The following is a 20,871-nucleotide window of genomic DNA, read 5'->3' as shown; positions in this document are numbered from 1 at the left end:
TGTTAAACATTATGCTTCACTTTATGTTAAAATTCCCCTGTCCACTGTGTACTTTCCATCTCCTGATTGGATCCAGATTGCTACAGAACACAACACCTACAGCAAATACCATTCCTGGAATTACTGAAAGCCTTCTTTTGAGAGCTGCATCAAGTAAGAATGTCCACTAACACCCAGAAAGAGTAGTAAGGGGAAAAAGAAGGAATAAAATGCTCGGAAAGGAAAAAGTAAGACTGGAATTGTTTGCAGATGACGTGATGGTGTACACCATATTCTACAGGTATTTACAAATTGGTAGAATCAATAAAAGAGTTTAGATAGCTGTTTGTAGGATAAAATATCAACATACAGAAGCCAACTGTATTCTATTTACCAGCAACAAATTTACAAAATGAACGTTTCAAAGGCAGTATTTGCAAAATATGAAGTACCTAGGATAAAATGTCCTCTTATAGGAAAAATATGAAGTATTATTGGGACACATTAAGGAAGTTCTTATTAAAAGGATAAATAGACCATATCTATTCAATAACATTCCATATTATTGACAAGGAGTCAAATCTAAAAGTTCAATGCAATCCTAATTAGAACCTCAAACAAGATTTTGGTTGAAACTTTTCTGATGAATTGATAATTGAAGTGGAGTTGAGACAGGCCAAAAATAACCTAGACATTCTTGAAGAACAAGGCAGAATTGAGTGGCCTTATCCAAAGATCAGAATTGTTTATAGATCTGTAGTAATTAATATTGATATGTGGTATTTAAAATGGACAGATAAATAGAGCCATGGTACTTAATAAAGAGTACACAAACTAGCCCATACATAGGTAGATGCTTGATTTATGACACATGTGGCACTGCAAATCAAGAGTAAAAGGGCAGACTTTTCAATAAGTGGTTCACTGAGACAATCAGATATCCACATGAAGAAAAAAAATGAAACCCTACTCAACACTATACACAAACATCACTTGTAGGTGGATTATGACCTAACTGTGAAAGGCAAAACCACACATATTTCAGAAGGAAATATAGAGAATATTTTCATGGCCCCAGGGCAGGGACAGGTTTCTTGAAACAGAAAAGCACTAGCCACAAGGAAAAGAATGATAAATTTGACTATGTTATAATTAAGTATGTTATAATTAAGATTTGTTCACAAAGCACAGCATAAAGCAAGAGAAAAAACAAACAACAAAGCAAAGGACTATTTTGGCCACACATATAACCACCAATGGACTGGTATTTAAAACACATAAAAAACTCATTGGATCAGTAAGGAAAAGATGGAAAATAGAACAGAAAAATGGTGAAAGAGTTGAACATGAACAGGCTTTTCACAGAAGAGAAAATCCAAGAGGTTCATAAACATGAGAATGTGCCCAAACTTAATAGTAGTGGTAAAAAAAAAAAAAAAACCAGTAAATTAAATTCTGGCAATACTTGGTGTAGATGAAGATGTGCAGGAGCAGGAACTCTCTGTGTTACTGGTGGGATTGTAAATTGGTACAACCACTATAGAAAACAATTTGGCATCGTGTAGAAAAGCTGAAGATACGCATACTCTGTGGGCCAGTGCTTCTGTTCTTGCATGTATACCCAACAGACTTTTAAAGATGAGTCCCATGAAAAATGCCCAAGAATGTTCTTTGCACCATTATTCATAATAAAAAGCTAAAAACAACCCTGGATGAACCCAGTGTTCATCCAGTGTAGAATGAAATAATCATATCATAATCACTTTGCTAAAATCATGCACTGGAATGCTAGTCAACAATGGAGACAAAAGATCTACGGCTACTAGGAACAACATGGATGAGTCTCTCAAATAAATATGATACACAGTGAAAGAAGCAGGCCATAAAAGGGAGCATGCAGCATGATTCTGTTGATATAACTTCATATAAACTGTATTGCTTAGGGATGCATACAAAAGTTATAAAGTCATGTTTTTAAAAAAAGCACTGAAATGATTATCACAAAGTCAAGGTAACGAATATATCCATGGGGGAGGGTATGGTTTGTAATTGGGAGGAATACGGTGGATGTATTCTGGAAGGCTGGCAATGGTCTATTGACCTTCGTCCTGGTTACAGGGGTGTTTGCTTTTATAAATTATCTAAACCTGGAAGATATGTTTGATGCATTCCTCTATACCTCATATTTGAAAAAAGATGTTTCCTCCAAAAAATGTAATAGAAAGAAAAATATGTGATGTAGAAATTTTGATGAGGTTTGAATTGTTATGGATGAAAAACTTGATCTTTTAATCAAGAGATCAGCAAGTATCCATTATCATTAAAAGAGGGGAAAGAAGGGATTACTTTAACTATAGGTATCCCATAATCTAGTCATCACTCTAAACCTTTCTCTTGCCAGATTAATTCACCCTGTATTTATATCAATTCCCAACTCACTGATGACAGACAAATTGAAGGATCATCATCAACATTAATAAGATCATTAGGCATCACAGGCCAAATCCATTACAGTGAGACTAGGCCACCACACTTAAATGCAAGCAGGCACATTGGGGCTATTGGGCATGCAAAAGGCATCTGTGCCTTGTTTTCAGGAGAGTCCACTGCAGTAACTTAGGATTTAACCTTATCACATTTAACTAGTACTCTTGTCCAGAGACCTCCATGTGCTGGAGAATCTAGAGTAAGCTGAGGAATGTCCTCATCATGCTGTGAGACTGGACATAAAATTTACCATGGTGCAACCAATGGTGGAAGAGCAAAGAGTTGGTTTAGGTTGTGTACCTTATAGGGAGAACCCAGGAGTGGGTTGGGTTCTCCAGATTTCAATATAAATTGTTTCATCCTCCAGGCTTTGCATTTCTACGCTGAACAGTGCTAATCTGCTTTGGCCTCACCTCTTATTCAATCTAGTCTCTGCACCAGCAGGGCAAAAAATTTAACTATGCGACAAATTTTCCTGGAGACATTGCACAAGACAGTTCTGGATATGGAAGCTTTCCAGGAAATTTTTTTAAAAGACAACCTTTTCAGTAGGAATTAGTAGCACTGTGGTTGTTTAATCTTGACACATAGCGTATTCTCTCAGGAATTTTCTGTCATCCATTAATCCAGCCGTCCACCCAGAAAACAATGTTTAATACAGGATAAGTGCTAACCACCATGTTTAGCACTGGGAGGGGCTGGGGGTGTGTTTATTTTGGTACATAAATCGGTAGTGAGGTACCGATTTATGTTGCATTTAGCAGATAGATACCTAAGGTATTCATTCCAGCACCATTTCCCCTGTATCTGGGAAGACCTCCTTGATTTCCTACTAATATTAACTGTGGAACTTATTTATGTATACGAGGCTCTGCCCCTGGGCTTTCTATTCTGTTCTAGAGACCCAGTACCGGAATATTTAAATCACGGTGGCGTTAAACACGTTTTAATATCTGATAGGGCCAGTTTCTGCGCATTGCACTTTTTTTTTTTCCTTTCAGGAACGTGTTCGGGCCCGCGGCAGGGGGCGGGGTCGCGCCTCCTCCGCGACTCTGGTTCCAGCGGGGCCTCATGGACGCGGAGATGGAAATCCCGAGGCTGCTCCCGGCTCGCGGGTCGCGACAGGGCGGCGGCGCTGGCAGCCCCGGGGGCGGCGGCCGGATCCACAGAGGTCCTGACCCGCGGGCCGGCCAGGCCCCCGCGCGCCGCCTCCTGCTGCTCCGGGGCCCCCAAGATGGCGGGCCCGGGCGGCAGCGTGAGGTGGCCCGTGCGGCCTCCCCGGGCCCGGGCCCTAGCCCGTTGGTGCCGAGGCCCGATAACGCTGGCGGAGTCGGCGGAGTCGGCGCAGGCGGCGCAGGCGGCGCAGGCGGCGGAGTCGGCGGAGGCGGCGGAGGCGGCGACGGCGGCGGCGGCGGCGGCGGCGGCGGCGACGATGGCGATGACTTCTTCCTGGTGCTGCTGGACCCGGTGGGTGGAGACGTAGATTCCACGGGCGCCAGCCAGGCCGCAGGGCCCCTATGGAGGGAGGAGGCCGGGCTGGGCCCACGGTTCCAGGGGCACGAAAGCGGCGCGAACCCCGAGGGCCGCCCTGCGCTGGGCCCCAGCTGCCTGTCCGCTATCCGCGCCCCAGTCCCGGCCCTGGCCCCGATCCCCGCCCCAGGCCTGGGCCCCGCCGCGGCCTTCGCGGGCACCGTCACCATTCACAACCAAAACCTGCTGTTGCGCTTCGAGAACGGCGTCCTCACCCTGGCCACGCCCCCGCCGCCAGCCTGGGCGCCTGGGGTCGCCCCTGCCCCGCAGCCCGGGGGTCTGATCGCCCCGCAAGCGGGGATCCCGCACGCCGCGCAGCCTGGCGACTGTCCCGAGCTGCCGCCCGACCTCCTGCTGGCCGAGCGGGCTGAACCCGCGCCCGCCCCAGCGCCCGAGGAGGAGGCGGAGGGCCCGGTTGCTGCTCAGAGCCCCCGCGGGCCGCTAGGCCCGGGCCAGGGCGTGGTGCTGTACCTGTGTCCTGAGGCGCAGTGCGGACAAACCTTTGCCAAGAAGCACCAGCTGAAGGTGCACCTGCTGACGCACAGCAGCAGCCAGGGCCAGCGGCCCTTCAAGTGCCCCCTGGGCGGTTGCGGCTGGACCTTCACCACCTCGTACAAGCTCAAGAGGCACCTGCAGTCACACGACAAACTGAGGCCCTTTGGCTGCCCGGCAGAGGGCTGTGGCAAGAGCTTCACCACGGTGTATAACCTCAAAGCACACATGAAGGGCCATGAGCAGGAGAACTCATTCAAATGCGAAGTGTGTGAGGAGACCTTCCCCACGCAGGCCAAACTCAGCGCCCACCAGCGCAGCCACTTCGAGCCTGAGAGACCCTACCAGTGCGCGTTTTCGGGCTGCAAGAAGACGTTTATCACAGTGAGTGCCCTGTTTTCCCATAACCGCGCCCACTTCAGGGAACAGGAACTCTTTTCCTGCTCCTTTCCTGGCTGCAGCAAACAGTACGACAAGGCTTGTAGGTTGAAAATTCACCTTCGGAGCCACACTGGTGAGAGACCTTTCCTTTGTGACTTTGAGGGCTGTGGCTGGAACTTCACCAGCATGTCCAAACTCCTTAGGCACAAAAGGAAGCACGACGATGACCGGAGGTTCATGTGTCCTGTAGAAGGCTGTGGGAAATCTTTCACGAGGGCTGAACATCTGAAAGGCCACAGCATAACCCACCTGGGCACAAAGCCTTTTGTGTGCCCCGTGGAAGGCTGCTGTGCCAGGTTCTCTGCTCGCAGCAGTCTCTACATTCACTCCAAGAAACACTTGCAGGATGTGGACACTGGGAAAAGCCGATGCCCAGTCTCCACTTGTAATAAACTCTTCACATCCAAGCACAGCATGAAGACCCACATGGCCAAAAGGCACAACCTGCGCCAGGATCTCTTAGCTCAGCTAGGAGCTGCAAATTCTCTTACGCCCAGCAGTGAACTTACCAGCCAGGGGCAGAATGACCTCGGTGATGCGGAGCTTGTGTCTCTCTTCTCTGATGTGCCCGGTAATAGTTCTGCTGCAGTATTGGACACCGCATTGGTGAACTCTGGGATCTTGACTATTGATGTGGCTTCTGTGAACTCAACTCTGGCAGGGAACCTCCCTGCTAATAATAATAATAATAATTCCTTAGGGCAGGCGGTGGACCCTCAGGCCTTGATGGCCACCAGTGACCTTCCTCAAAGTCTGGATACCTCACTCTTCTTTGGAACGACAGCTGCTGGTTTTCAGCAGAGTCCCTTAGATACGGATGATGTCTCAAGTCTAAGTGCGGGGCCATTGGGATCTCTGAGCTCTTTGGCTATGAAAACCTCGAGTCAAGAGCCCCAAGCTTTGACCCCCAGCAGTAAGCTAACAGTAGACACAGATGCTCTGACTCCTTCGAGCACCCTTTGTGAAAACAGTGTCTCGGAACTACTGCCACCAACCAAAACGGAATGGAACGTACATCCTGACTCTGACTTCTTTGGACAGGAGGAAGAAACCCAGTTTGCATTCTCCAATCCAGCAGGAAACCATGGGTCTCAGAAAGAAACAGAACTTATCACAGTGACTGGCAGCTCATTTTTGGTATGAACTAAACTCTATTCATTCCTTGCCACATGGCTTACTTTTATTGATGACACTCAATTTTAAGAGTATTCTGGACTAAATGTTTAAATGCAGTCATTTCTTATAGGTTTGAAAAAGAACAGAGCCCTGGGCTACAAGTTTGGAGATTTAAATTCTGATCTTGAGTCTGGAACTGACAGGTTGTGTGACCTTGAGCAAGTCACTTATCCTATCTGAGCCTTAATTTCCTTATTTATAAAATGAGGTGGTTTGAATAGATTGTTTCTAAGGTCATTCCAGCTCTATTTTCATCATTTTGTGCTGTTCCTTGAAAATTTTAGGATCTTTTACAATGATTAACAATTGCATGTGCTCCTAATGTAATGAAAAATGCATTGAGAGTTAATGATCTGAGAAGATGGAACTGGTGTTTAACTTAAAAAATTTAATGGAAATTTTACACAGTGCTAAAATATTTCTAAAATCTTGTGGTGAGCTTAAAAAAGAAGAAAGCTGAAAATCTGGGTTGGTTGTTTTTACCTGTTTATCTTTGTAGCCTCTTTTTTTTTTTTTTTTTTTTTGATTGAAGGCTCTTTTGGGGAAAGTTCCAGGAATTTGATGAGACTCAGACTCAGAAATACTGACTTTGTGGTGTTGAATAAGTGGCCTTATTAAGTCATTTCCTCTCACTAACCATCAGTTCCCTAGGTGTAAAGCTGTTATTGTAATTTACACATACCTGATGCATTGTAGACTTCTTCTATCCTAGTAGTTAGGTATGGAGGGAAAAATGTTTTGTATTTTGGCATGTTGTAGTGAATTTTTACACCTTTCCTGCCCCTCTTATTCCCTTCCTCAAAGAAATTAGCATAATTTAACACCATGCTCATGTGCAGGCAGTAATGCTTTATGCAGGTTAAGAAACAGAAAAGGGAATCTCTTCCACAGATTAAGGATTTTTCTCCACACTATTCTGTGACTTTGCCAACTTTGCCAGTGTCTTTACTCTTGCATTCAAAGCCATCCTATAGAGTGACCGGAGAGCCTGTGGTTCCAAGGAAATCTGGGAATAGACCAGAGTAAGGTTTTTCTCCCCTCTGTGCCCTGGAGAGCTCATTGTTTGCCTTCTCCCAGAGTTGGAATGAGAGTTTTATTTTGCATTTTGAGTAAATATTATCTGTCTTACTTGAGTATAGCATTTTACAGTTTATGTAGCACTTTCACAACTGTTATATTTGATCCTCACATATTTTGAGATAGTTATGGCAAAATTTCAACTATAAGACATATTAAAATTTACCTAACTCTTACTTAGTAACTCTTGTGTGTGTGTGTGTGTGTGTGTGCACATCAACTTTCATTCTATTCTTCTGAGTTTCATGATGACTTTTGTTTATAACCACTTGTTCCATTCCACATTAATATATGTCTCTTACCTTCTGCCAGCTCTGCTCCCTCTCAAACCTATTCTCTAGCATGTCCACTCCATTCCTTGCCATGATCTCCTTTTTTAAAATTAGGTAAGTCTTTTTCATGGTCACCATCTCTCAGCCATTCAGGACATGGCCCATTTTTCAGTCCCAATATTTACTGCAAGTCTGAGTGTGCATTAAGAAATTTTCTGGATTTAGAGGTCAGTGTGTTTATATATGAATCAAATAATAATAGAAATGTTTTATATAAGGTTTTATGAGACATGTAGTTCTTCTATTCTTCTAAAATTTTTAACATGTAGTTCTGCTAGCAAACACTATTAGTTGCTGTGAAACATTCTAATCCAGTACTGTTTGTATGTACATTTGTTGATAACAATTATAGCACTTTGGCAGTGCACTTTATAATTTGCCATTTTGAAATGCATCTGTACTGTCTAATTTTTAAATTGGTTGTACTCACTCAGTGAAAAAGCAAAAAGTATATACATAAATTTGTAATCCAAAGAAATGGTCAGAGTGTGATTTTTTGTAACCATTTAACAGTTCTCCCTCAGCATTTTGGAAGGATTTTTAAGCCCATTTTAGAAATGTGTTGTCATTAGTTAAGTCCTCTTAAATAAGTTATTCTTCTTTTCCTACAGATAGGAATGCAGAAATCCCAGGTGAACATGCAGGTCTTAAGCATCTGTTAATATATATAACCATAAAAATATTTTAAAATCCTGTCATTTTGTTTCTTCAATCCCTCATTAAAAACAATCATAAAATATGCTTTTGTCCTATTCTGTGGAATTGTCAAAGGAAAGATTTTACTTTTCTTGAAGATAAAAATCTTGTAATTATTTATGGGCCCACATGGTTTCTTTCAGTCAATTTGTTCAAAAGATTTCTCATTCAATACCATTTTTCCAACATGATGGTGAAAATAACATGAAATTACCGTCAAAAGTATCAGTACAAACATAATGGTTACATTTTTTGTTAGTGTTGGCATAAATTTGCCATTAAAAATGGGATATAATTTAATGTTATCTCATTTGATTTAATGTCATCTCATTTGCTTTTTGTGCTTCTTCAGTCCTTGGTTTATTAAAATTTTGCCAATTGAAAACACAGTAACAAAATACTTTGCAGGAAGGTTTGCATCCAGGGGACTCTGTTGAACATATTCATCATGAGTTAAAATACGTTTATTTTGACATTTTTACCCTGGTCTCATTATAGTATTACATAATTGAAAGGCTTGAGTAGTAGAAGTGAAACTTGATAGAATATGAGGGTCATTTTTCTCTGGATTAAATACTTCATATTCCCATCCAGCAAAAATAAGAGAAGGGTATTTATGACTATTCCTTGATTCCAGATAAAGCATTGATTAATTGCCTGTTTGGGAATATCCATAATCCCTTAGTAATTACTGATATCAAACAGATCCATTTGATGATTCGGTAATAATAAAACCTAATTTAGATGCAGCTCATTCAAAATATTGATAATAGTGATAATTGAAATATAAGGCTGAGTTGAAATTTATGTAATTTACATTTTTGAACAAAAGATTTGTTTAGCAATTTTTTAGAAAGTGAAATGTGTTTTGCACATTTAGAGAACAGGTTATCAGGCACTTTGTCAGCCCACAACTATATATTAAAAGCAAAGCACTCATTACAAATGAATTTTTTATATTTTTCAAACCTGATTCGATTTGGTAACAATTTTTAAGCTAGGGACCTCATTGTATATTCCGAGTTAATTTACTGACTATATACAAAAGTACAAGGTAGAAGAGTACTAGGGATGTAGATAAGAGGTATAAAATGTGAGCTACTTCTTAATCTTGGAGAGGACATAGGAATTAAATATTTCACATCTAAACAATATCAGCAAGCATGTGTTCAGACACTAACTTAATGGCTTGGAGGGAAAGGAGGGGCAGTAGCTATGCTTTAATGGATGGTTAGATTTAGTTACATAGATAAGAGAATAGGTGAATTCCAGCCAGGAAAAAAAGCACAAGGAAAGAATTTGAAATGGAATTGGCCACACAACACGGAAAGACAACCTAGCTCAAATGCAGGACGCATGTTTGATAAGTGCTAAGTGTTAGGCTTAGACTGCCAATATGGAGCCAATCTGAAGAGCTAAGAAAACCAGTCACAGGGGATAGGACTTTATTCTGGACATGGTTAAGAGTCAGTGAAGATATTTAAGAAGAGAAGTCAAATGATGAATATATAGAAAGTTTAATATAGTAGACATGTACAATGTGAATTTGATGAGGGGAGATGATAGGGAAATCATTTAGGAGTCTATTGTAATAATTTCACGGTTCTGTGATGAAGGTTTGGACTGGGGTTGTGGCAGAAACGGACAGATTGGAGATGTTTCTAAATTGGAGAAACAAATATAACTTGGTGACTCACTGAATATATGAAACATCTTTGAGAAAAAGGAAGATCAGAAATGACTCTAAGGATATTTTTTTGTTGAAACTAAAAATTATATTTCATTAACATGAACAAGAGGTTGGGTATTGAAGTCTTTTCAGGAATATATATTGAAAGATAATTAGTTCAGGGCATGTTTAATTTATTGGGAAGTGATAAATCAGTTATCCCTGAATAAACTATACATATTGTGGATTATACACACCACTAGAGAGTGAGTGCCATTTCATCTCCCTTGGCTCCCTCATGTATTCTCAGATTTATATTCAATGTTTGTACTCTTGTTTGCCTTTGAGTATTTACAGGTCTCTTCAACCTCATACCTCCCAGAATACACTGCATCAAAATGAGCTATGTCACCTTTGTCTGACAGTTCTTTCTTACTACTACTCTCTTCCTTACTATGGATATTCAACGGATGTTTTATGTGGTACTTAGTAATATAATAAATCATTTCTCCAGAATTTGGGGGATGCTGCTTAGTCATTAATTTCAATAGTTCCTCAGTATAAACTCTGCAAAATTGAATTTTACCTGTATTTTTCTCAGATTGGAAGTGATAGGCCTAGAATTGTCCAAAAATAACTTCCATGTGATCCTTGGGTCTCCTTACTCATAATCCCCTCTGTGACTAAGTAATGTGTGGGAACTCAGTCACAGGGATCACATTCTCTCTTATTTACATACCCTAGCATATTTTCTCCTTTTTCTTGTTACTCTTACCACTAACGGTGATAACTCAGGAGGAATGGAGTCCAAAGAAAGAGTGAGAGAGTAAATAAGTAGCATAAATAACTACCTAACAATTACATTTTGTTTGATGGTGAATTTTGCTGTCCTGCATTGTCGACAGAAGGCTTCATCTCATTCTAATTTTCCGCTGACATTTATGGACCTGAAGAACACTTGGCCTACAGAAAATAATTCATTGTTTTAAACAAAGCAAGACAATGATTCTTAACACTAATAAAGTGTGAATCCCTTAGGAATATCTCGTATTGTTATCAGCTTATTAAGAAGCTGGTAATTATTGAGTGCCTACTCTGTGTGAGATACTACAAGGTTTAAAACAAAAGCATATTTTATCAATTCATTCAAACAAACATTTTTGAGCACATATTTGACAATTTCTGTTGTTATGCTCACAAACATTATTATCCAGACAGAGAAAGAAAATCTCAAGCAATGAAAAATAATATATAATCAAGTTCTAAATGGTTACATTTTGGAATAATGAAGGATTAAATATCAGCTGTCATTCTTAAGAGTATGGACTAAAAATCATGATAAGGAAAAATTCAATGCACAGATTATCAAAGGTATTTCCAAAAATTCTAAGAATCTAAAATTTAATCTGGCATACAGCAGTTAGATTAAACTATCCTAAATTAAAATTTAAACAAAAATTTGAGTGGTAGCTTAAATAATTATAGCAAAATTCTTTGGTAAATAACTTTTAAATTATGCTTTATTTTTATTTATTCTAAATTGGAATCCTGGATGTAGTGTTATATATGAAAGTGATCTTTTGTAAATCATATAAAATAAATATGTTATTTTGAAAGAGAAAACTATAGAATATAAATAAATGGTGTTAAGATACATAAAATTTCCTTTCCTTATATTAGACATAATAGCAAATTTTAATTTTCTGAAATAAAAAAACAAGGACTTTAATTTGAATGTAACTATTTCATATAGGTACACTAGTTGAAAAGAAGAGTATATAAATTTCATGTGATATTTAGGACTGAGAACTGGAATTTAGCATGGCGAACCCTGAGAATTCACCAATTATGTGGTGAGGGTCAGGTTAGTCATCAAGCAAGAGTTTAAGATTATGAATAAAATATAAGTAGCTTAACATATTTGGAAAGGGGAACAAAGTCCACCACAGCAAAATAAAACTTTCTTTAGTGACAAACAACACTACATTTCCATGATGCAAAGCAATTACAAATGGTAGCAAAAACAAAGATATTTCAACTCTAGGCATTCTCACTTTGGAATGAAGCCAAGGAATTATTAATCTTTATCAGGACCTACTTCCCTTTCCTGTTTACACAATACAATGGAGGGATATAACTGCAGTATGAGACTACATTACACTGGATGTGGAAGAAGGAAGCTGGTCACATATCTGTTTGTGGGGAAATTAGCCAAAACAGAGAGCTGAAGTGGAAATTCCTCAGGCAATGACTCAGTGAATAGAGCAGCAGTTCATTCCAGGCTAGTTCCAATTTTAGAATGTGTGCTGCTGGACAGATATTTTTTCCTCCTGATTCATGTTGGCATTAATTAATTAATGCCAAACATAGTACTTGGTGTTTCTAAATAAATGCAACATTTTTGCCCCTTAAAATCACCTTATGTTCCTGTGTTTCTTAGAGCTAATTTTTTTGTTAATTATCAATAATATCAATAAGAAGTGTCGTCAGATGCCATGACATACTAATAGAAAAAAATCATATATTTATTATTTTTGCCTCACTTTCCAAAATGTTGATTAAGTAAAACTTGTTTTTCTATTTTTTTTTTCTTTGAAGATTCACTTTCCCATGGGTATGTCATTGTTTATGTACTTAGAAAGAAATAAGACTTGGGAGCATTGTTAAATAAGTGTTTGCAATTATAACCTTAGTAATTTGACTACCTTGAAAATGGAGATGCCTAGGCTAGATATACTACTTTGCTAAATAACAGAGAGGGCTTATGAAAAGGAATGAAGGACAAATTCATTGAGAAAAAATAAATTCATTTCTGTTATTAAATCAGACTTTGTATTTATCAATCTTACTGATTAATCTTGTACATTTTATAGCATATTTTAGTCTGCTTTTAGAAGACTCCATATACAGCACTGAGTCTTTCTTTAGATGAGACCTTAAAAATTAATTTGTTTTATATTTAATTTTTATCGAATTATATTTGACATAACAATATAATGTTGGTTTCAGGTGTATGGCATAGTGATTTGGTACTTTTATACATTATGAAATGATTACCACAATAAGTCTAGTTATCATCTGTCACCATACAAAGTTGTTACAATATTATTGACCATATTCGCTATGTTGTGCATTACATCCCCGTGACTTATAGCTGGAAGTTTGTACCCCTTAATCCCCTTCACCCATTTCACCTGTTCCCCCACCCGCCTCCCCTCTGGCAACCACCAGTTTGTTTTCTGTATCTATAGTAGACATTGGATAGTCCTTTTGGCTTCTAAATCTATGTACCAAATCTACTGAATATTGTAAAGACTTGCTGCATAGGATCTTGTTTGCAAAGTGATTCTGGATGTCCTTCACCTTAGATTATTTTGGGGCAAAAAATTCCTCAAAGATAAAATGTTACCTGGATTTACAAAAATTGTTAAGGATTCTTCCCCAAAACGGAAATGAAAATAAAATTTAAACAACAAAAAAAGAAGATAAGTTTTCTCTATAGCCAAGTGTTTTGGCTTTTCCTAAGTGTCTCTGGTCTACAACATCTGTACAAAAGCACAATGGCGATTTTAAAACATACCCAGTATTTTCCAGTTACAGTTAGCAATATAAAACCTTCAAATAGATGTTATTGTAATATTGGTCATCTGTCTATCTAACACTATCTGGCTTTCAGAAATTCCATGAGGATAGTAAGAAGTGAAGAGAAAAGTTTTCCAAATTTAGGCTTGCCTATTGAAATGCCAAAATGTGGTCAAATTAGATGCTGTTTATTTTATATGTTTGACGTTTTAGTGTTTGGTGCTTTCAACTATTTCTACTCCAAATAGTTGAAAAAGTATTTTAAAACTAAATGTGAGTATTTGATTCAGGACATTAAAGTTGATAATTCATTTTTATTGATTTTACTTTGCAAGATTGATGCATTGTTGAATTCAGTAAACATTCAGATAACAACCTATAGGTTATCTGTTTTGAAACTGCATTATATATTTTAATCATTCCTTGCTTTAAATTTTAAGCTACCATATATTGAATCATAACTGGGTCTATGAAGTATTTTATTTGTAAAATTTATTGTTTTTTATATTTTAATTGAAACAACATATATTACAAACAGATCATAAGAATATGTAGCTACATGAATTTTCACAGACTGAGTACATCCATGTAACCACTACCCAGATCAAGAACTAGAATATTACCAGAATCTAAAGTTCCTTCATGTCCTCTTCCAGACACTATTATCCTGAACCAAAAAATATCTTGGCTTCTAAAACCATAAATTCAGGCCTTTGTTTGTTTTTTTGTTATTATTTATTATTATTGAGATAAAATTCATGCAACATAACATTCATTATTTTATCAATTTTAATGTGTACCATTCAGTGGGTTTTAGTACATTCACAATGTTGTGGAATCATCACAGACGGCCATTTCCAGAATATTTCATTATTCAAAAAGAAACCCCATACCCACTAAGCAGTAATCCCCCATTCCTCCCACCCCCTAGAAACTACTAATTTACTTTCTGTATCTATGGATTTGCCTATTCTGCATTTTTCATCTGAATGGAATTATACAATATGTGACCTATTGTGTCTGGACTATTTTACTTAATATAATACTGTTTTCAATGTTTGTGTTATAGCATGTATCAGTACTTCATTCTCTTTGTGGCTGAATAATGTTCCATTGTATGGGTATACCACATTTTGTTCATTCATTCAGCAGTTGATGGATTTTGGGGTTGTCTCCACTTTTGGGCTATTATGAATAATGCTGCTTTGAACATTTGTGTACAAATTTTTGTATGAATATATTAAAACCATAGATTAGTTTTGCTTATTTTTAAGCTTTATGGTGTGTATTCCTTTTGTGTTTGACTAATAAGTCAAAACAAGTAAAATATTACTCAACAGTTTGTTTGTAAGATTCAGCCATACTTTTGCATGTAGAAATAGTTCACTTTTTTCTTGTACAGAGTTTTATTGTATGCCTATATCATAATTACTTTTACATTCTGCTTATGGGCATTAATGTAGTTTTCAGGTTTGGACAAGTATTAATTATGCTGCTATGAACATTCAAATATACCTTTTTTGGTGAGGACGTGTATTCATTTCTATGTTATATACCAAGAAGTGGAGCTTGATATGTCTAGTTTTATTAACTACTGTCAAACAGTTTCCGAAGGTTCTTGTACTAATTTACACTCCTACCAGCAGTTATGAATGGTCTAGTTATTCCACAACCTGACCAGGACCTGGTTATGTTTGTCTTTTTCATTTAACCATTCTAGAGTGTGTTTACTGGAATAGCATTGTAGTTTTAATTTACATTTCTCAAATAAAATCAGGAATTGTTGAATAGGTAATTACAGAAGAAAGCTTAAGCTTATTTTAAAAATTTAGATGTAAAAATTTAATTGAAATCTACTTTATAGTGAATTTTCTGGAAGTTTCTGTGTTTGAGAGAAATAGAATGCCAAAGAAATGCATATTATGTACCTTTAGTAATTAATAAAAATCACGTTGTAAATTGACATAGTGACTTTTTAACTGTATCTCTGTATATTGCTGCTGCTATTAATTCATATTGGTAAAGTGTTTAGATACAATTTATTGGAAAAATATGGAGATAAAATTGAATTTGGCTTGTGGTTTTAAATTTACTTCTCAGATTAGGAGAAAAACAGCAATTTTATATAGAATGGTTGAAATATGTGCATAGGTCACACATGTTTCTTTGTGATGGAAATGTTTCCCTGTTAGTATACAGCACATAGTTTGCCTGAAAACATTCCATGCCATCTATAGATGAAAGCCCCTAAAAATAAAGCAAGGTAGAAACCAAACAAACACAGTCATAAATTGTAAGACAGATGTGAAACAACTTCAGATGTCAACTTAAAAATAATCGCAACCTTAAAGTTGAGAGTTATGTTTTATTCAGGACTTACTGAGGACTATAGCCCAGGATACAGCTGCTCATATATTTCTGAGAAGTTGTTCAAAAGAGTAACAGCAGGAGCCAGGATATATAGTTTTTGCTCAGAAACAAACAGATAGATGAAGATCGTAAGACTACTGCTAATCACAGAAAACAGACATCTCAAGTTAATGATTTTAGTGCATGTTTATGTAGAGTAAGATGCAAGAGTCTGGGGTTATTGAAATTATTCCTTTCATTTGCATCTTTACTATCTAGAACCATCCTGAATTCCTCTCAGGTCACAACTTCAAGGATGGCTGCAGTGGCTGATGGCTTGATGACAGGCAACATTTGTTGTTTACCAGAATGGCAGGCAGCATTCTTTGTTTACTGAAATGGCAGGCAACACTTTTTTGTCCACAGCAACTCCTCTTGGTCATAAATTCAACCAAGGTTTGACACATTTCCTGACCCACTTGTCCCACAGCACTAGAAAGGCTTATTCCTAGATCAGGTGAGGCTTCTCTTGATAGACACTATGTGCTAATCTTTGGATTAGGCCCTATTGATAACCTAAACTTCTCTGGATTGCCAGTTTTACTAGCCTATTATGATCCAGAAAATGTTTTCCCTTGTTGCTTCTTCTCATATCTAGAGTTGAACTATTATAATTATTCTATGTAGAGCTATATATATATAATTGACTGCCTCAAGATGTTTAGCCATCAATAATTTTGTTGGAGGCCTCGTTACACATTGGATAATGCAAGAGATAATAATCTTATAAAATAGACAGGATATAAGTAATACAGCTGGTAACATTAATAAAGTCATAGTACAGCAGAGAGAGGCACAAAGCATAAATAATTTGAAAACAAGAGAGAACAAACTAAAACAATGATTAGTATAACTAGTTGTAATCTGGTCACAATAAACCATTAAGTCCACAGGGGAGCCAGGTGCAAAAGCCAAATTATGGAGGGATCAGGTCAAGAGAAAAAGGTAAATATTCCATCTTCATTTACAAAGGCATACTTTATCAACTTGTTGTAGGTTGATACATTACCTAAGGTTGGATGGGCCAAATGGACACACTATTGGTCCCAAGGTTAAAGGGCCCCGAACAAGTCCACCCTATCTACCCCAGTTTAATATATATATTTTAAAAGGGAGGAAGAAAATTACACCGAGATACCTGACTAACAAGAGTATCTTCTTGAAGATACTCATTTTATAAAAGCATCAGAGTAAAATAATGATTGTATATAAAGTAAAAACTTAAAGTGCCATGGTTAAAGATCTGATTACAATGCAGTTGACAAGAAACTTGGTTATTTCTGTAACATATAACATTTTAAGATACTAACTAGAGTGATGACTGATAACGTTATACCAGGACATATCAGATTTTTAGGAATTCCATACAACTTTTGGAATACCTGTGTTAATGACATTTACCCATACGATATAACCTAAGAAGGTTTTATCACTATTTATTTGACAATGTTTCCCACGTAATTTAACATACCCAATAAACCTAATTAGTTTAATGTTTCTCTTTGGGATGTTTCAGAGGCCCTTTGAAGCATCCCAAAGTTAGTTGGAGGTCAAAATAACCTTAATTAGAATTTGATATTTGGGAAATTTGTCAAAGATATAAAATGTTTTAAAACACTTGGTCAAATAGGATCATGGGTCCCTGTGAAATGATCCAATACTTATTCATTCAACCAAAGTGACAATAAAATATTTTTTAAGGCAAATACAGATCATTTAGAAGGCAAAGAAACTTACAATCTGTTATTAAAAGTAGCTTAATATTCCAAGAAAACTTTGTTTTTGTAACAGAGAGAGAAAACCAAACTCCAATCCTGTACCAGTTCACCCTCAATAACAAAAATCATTTACCTAATTAAGTTCAATCCAATCCCAGCTTGACCTTGTACAAAGCTTTTCTCAGGGTTCCCTTTTACAAACCTTCTACAACTTTCTGTGTCTGTATTAATTTATCCCTTATTTTCTTTCCCATCCAGAAACAACAAGCTTTAAGACAAAATCACTTTCCTTTCCCTTAACAAAGTTCATTTCCATTCTTTATACTTCCTTTTGATAAAAATACACATCCTACTTTCCTTGCACACTTAAATGTTTCCTTTATTATCCCAGTAGCTTTAATTATTGGGTTGGCCAAAAAGTTAGTTCGGGTTTTTCTGTAACATCTTACAGAAAAACCCAAAGGAACTTTTTGGTCAACCCAATACCTATATCACAATTTGAATTCTTAAAAACCTTAATCTCCAGTGAAAACTGACTAGCAAGTAATTGTGAACTCTTTGTCATATCAGAATTTCCTGATTGGCAAACATAGGACTATTCCACAACCTCTAGAAACATGTATCTTCTCATAGCACATTTTTCCCTCGGTGTGGTACAAACTATAGGTTTAATAAACCCAAACATCTTTAGTTTCCCTCTCATAAGGAGACAAAAGTAGGTAAACTTAGACGTGTTTAGCAGTCAATGTTCCAGTATCTTATCTTATTTGAAATGAACTGATATTTAATGAATTCCATAATTTAACTTAGCAAAACTCTAAAATTTCAAGTTACCAAATATCTTGAGAAACTATTTTAGATAGACATATTCAAAACATAATTATTCCTAAAGAGTTCACTTGAAAACTCTTATCTCACTTACTTTTATTTCATAACATATGAAAATATCATCATACCAAGTTGATTTTCCTTGCTGACAGTCTACAACACAAGTAACATAAACTTACTGACCTTCAGTAAATTTAGTTACAATAAAAGACATGTCTGTATGGATTAAAACAAAAAGCTTAAGCTAGCTTTAATACCAGATATTAATTTAATATTGAATATTTCCTAGATCATGTGAACCTGAAATTCATTCTTGCCAGTTTTCTTTATATTTAGCAATATTTAATTTGTAAGTGCTTGCTTTTCAGTCAATTAAATGGGGCTTTATCATAAATTTAATTTTGATAATATTATCCAGAGGTAGAGACGCATTATATGTATAATGTACACACAGACATATAAACAGACAAAACTCAAGATCTCATGGCTTAACTTTAACACTTAGTTTTGAATCAGGTATTACAATATAAACTTACTAGTTTATAAATAACAGTTGGAATAAGTTAAATTTATTTGCTTAGATGCTTAAGGCCTTACTATTTGTGGAAAAGACTTCAAGATTTGTATTTGTCCTTGATAAATCCTTAAGGAAGCTTTGAATTAGATTTTGGGTGAAGGAGCCTTTCCAGTGGTTTGAGTGTTAAAAGGCCACTTTTATTTCTTTTTTTTTAAGTTTATATAATACTTTTTTTTTTACATCTTTACTGGAGTATAATTGCTTAACAATGGTGTGTTAGTTTCTGCTTTACAACAAAATTAATCAGTTATACATATACATATGTTCCCATATCCCCTCCTTCTTGCGTCTCCCACCCACCCTCCCTATCCCACCCTTCCAGGCGGTCACAAAGCACCGAGCTGATCTCCCTGTGCTATGCGGCTGCTTCCCACTAGCTATCTACCTTACGTTTGGTAGTGTATATATGTACATGCCTCTTTTGCTTTGTCACACATTACCCGTCCCCCTCATATCCTCAAGGCTGTTCTCTAGTAGGTCTGTGTCTTTATTCCTGTCTTACCCCTATATTCTTCAGGACATTTTTTTTCTTAAATTCCATATATATGTGTCAGCATACAGTATTTGTCTTTCTCTTTCTGACTTACTTCACTCTGTATGACACACTCTAGGTCCATGCACCTCATTACAAATAGCTCAATTTCATTTCTTTTTATGGCTGAGTAATATTCCATTGTACATATGTGCCAAATCTTCTTTATCCATTCATCCGATGATGGACACTTAGGTTGTTTCCATATCGGTGCTATTGTGAATAGGGCTGCTATGAACATTTTGGTACGTGACTCTCTTTGAATTATGGTTTTCTCAGGGTATATGCCCAGTAGTGGGATTGCTGGGTCATATGGTAGTTCTATTTGTAGTTTTTTAAGGAACCTCCATACCGTTCTCCATAGTGGCTGTACCAATTCACATTCCCACCAGCAGTGCCAGAGTGTTCCCTTTTTTCCACACCCTCTCCAGCATTTATTGTTTCTAGATTTTTTGATGATGGCCATTCTGACTGGTGTGAGATAATATCTCATTGTAGTTTTGATTTGCATTTCTCTAATGATTAAAGATGTTGAACATCCTTTCATGTGTTTGCTGGGAGTCTGTATTTCTTCTGTGGAGAAATGTCTATTTAGGTCTTCTGCCCATTTGTGGATTGGGTTGTTTGTTTTTTTGTTCTTGAGATGCATGAGCTGCTTATAAATTTTAGAGATTAATCCTTTGTCAGTTGCTTCATTTGCAAATATTTTCTCCCATTCTAACGGTGGTCTTTTGGTCTTGTTTATGGTTTCCTTTGCTGTGCAAAAGCTTTGAAGTTTCATTAGGTCCCATGTGTTTATTTTTGTCTTTATTTCCATTTCTCTAGAAGGTGGGTCAAAAAGGATCTTGCTGTGATTTATGTCATAGAGTGTTCTGCCTATGTTTTCCTCTAAGAGTTTGAGAGTGTCTGGCCTTACATTTAGGTCTTTAATCCATTTTGAGCTTATCTTTGTGTATGGTATTAGGGAGTGATCTAATCTCATACTTTAACATGTCCCTGTCCAGTTTCCCAGCACCACTTATTGAAGAGACTGTCCTTTCTCCACTGTACATTCCTGCCTCCTTTATCAAAGACAAGGAGACCATATGTGCGTGCATTTCTCTCTGGGCTTTCTATCCTGTTCCATTGATCTCTTTCTGTTTTTGTGCCAGTACCATACTGTCTTGATTACTGTAGCTTTGTAGTATAGTCTGAAGTCAGGGAGCCTGATTCCTCCGCTCCATTTTTCGTTCTCAAGATTGCTTTGGCTATTCGGGGTCTTTTGTGTTTCCATACAAATTGTGAAATTTTTTGTTCTACTTCTGTGAAAAATGCCAGTGGTAGTTTGATAGGGATTGCATTGAATC

At 37.4% G+C, this 20,871-nt stretch overlaps 1 protein-coding gene across 1 annotated transcript; it reads left to right on the top strand.

Annotated features, from left to right (window-relative positions):
* Window positions 1-3,265: 3,265 nt before the first annotated feature.
* Window positions 3,266-6,072, top strand: LOC307069094 (zinc finger X-linked protein ZXDB-like; the record flags this gene model as incomplete). Its single annotated transcript, XM_079727237.1, has 1 exon — window positions 3,266-6,072. The coding sequence occupies exon 1, from the start codon at window positions 3,538-3,540 to the stop codon at window positions 6,070-6,072; it is 2,535 nt and encodes an 844-aa protein (XP_079583363.1). The 5' UTR covers window positions 3,266-3,537.
* Between the last annotated feature and the right edge of the window lie 14,799 nt (window positions 6,073-20,871).

The sequence above is a fragment of the Hyperoodon ampullatus genome (genome assembly GCF_949752795.1).
Source record: "Hyperoodon ampullatus genome assembly, chromosome: X".
Lineage (NCBI taxonomy): Eukaryota > Metazoa > Chordata > Mammalia > Artiodactyla > Ziphiidae > Hyperoodon > Hyperoodon ampullatus.
This window is presented reverse-complemented; position numbering and strand designations above follow the sequence as displayed.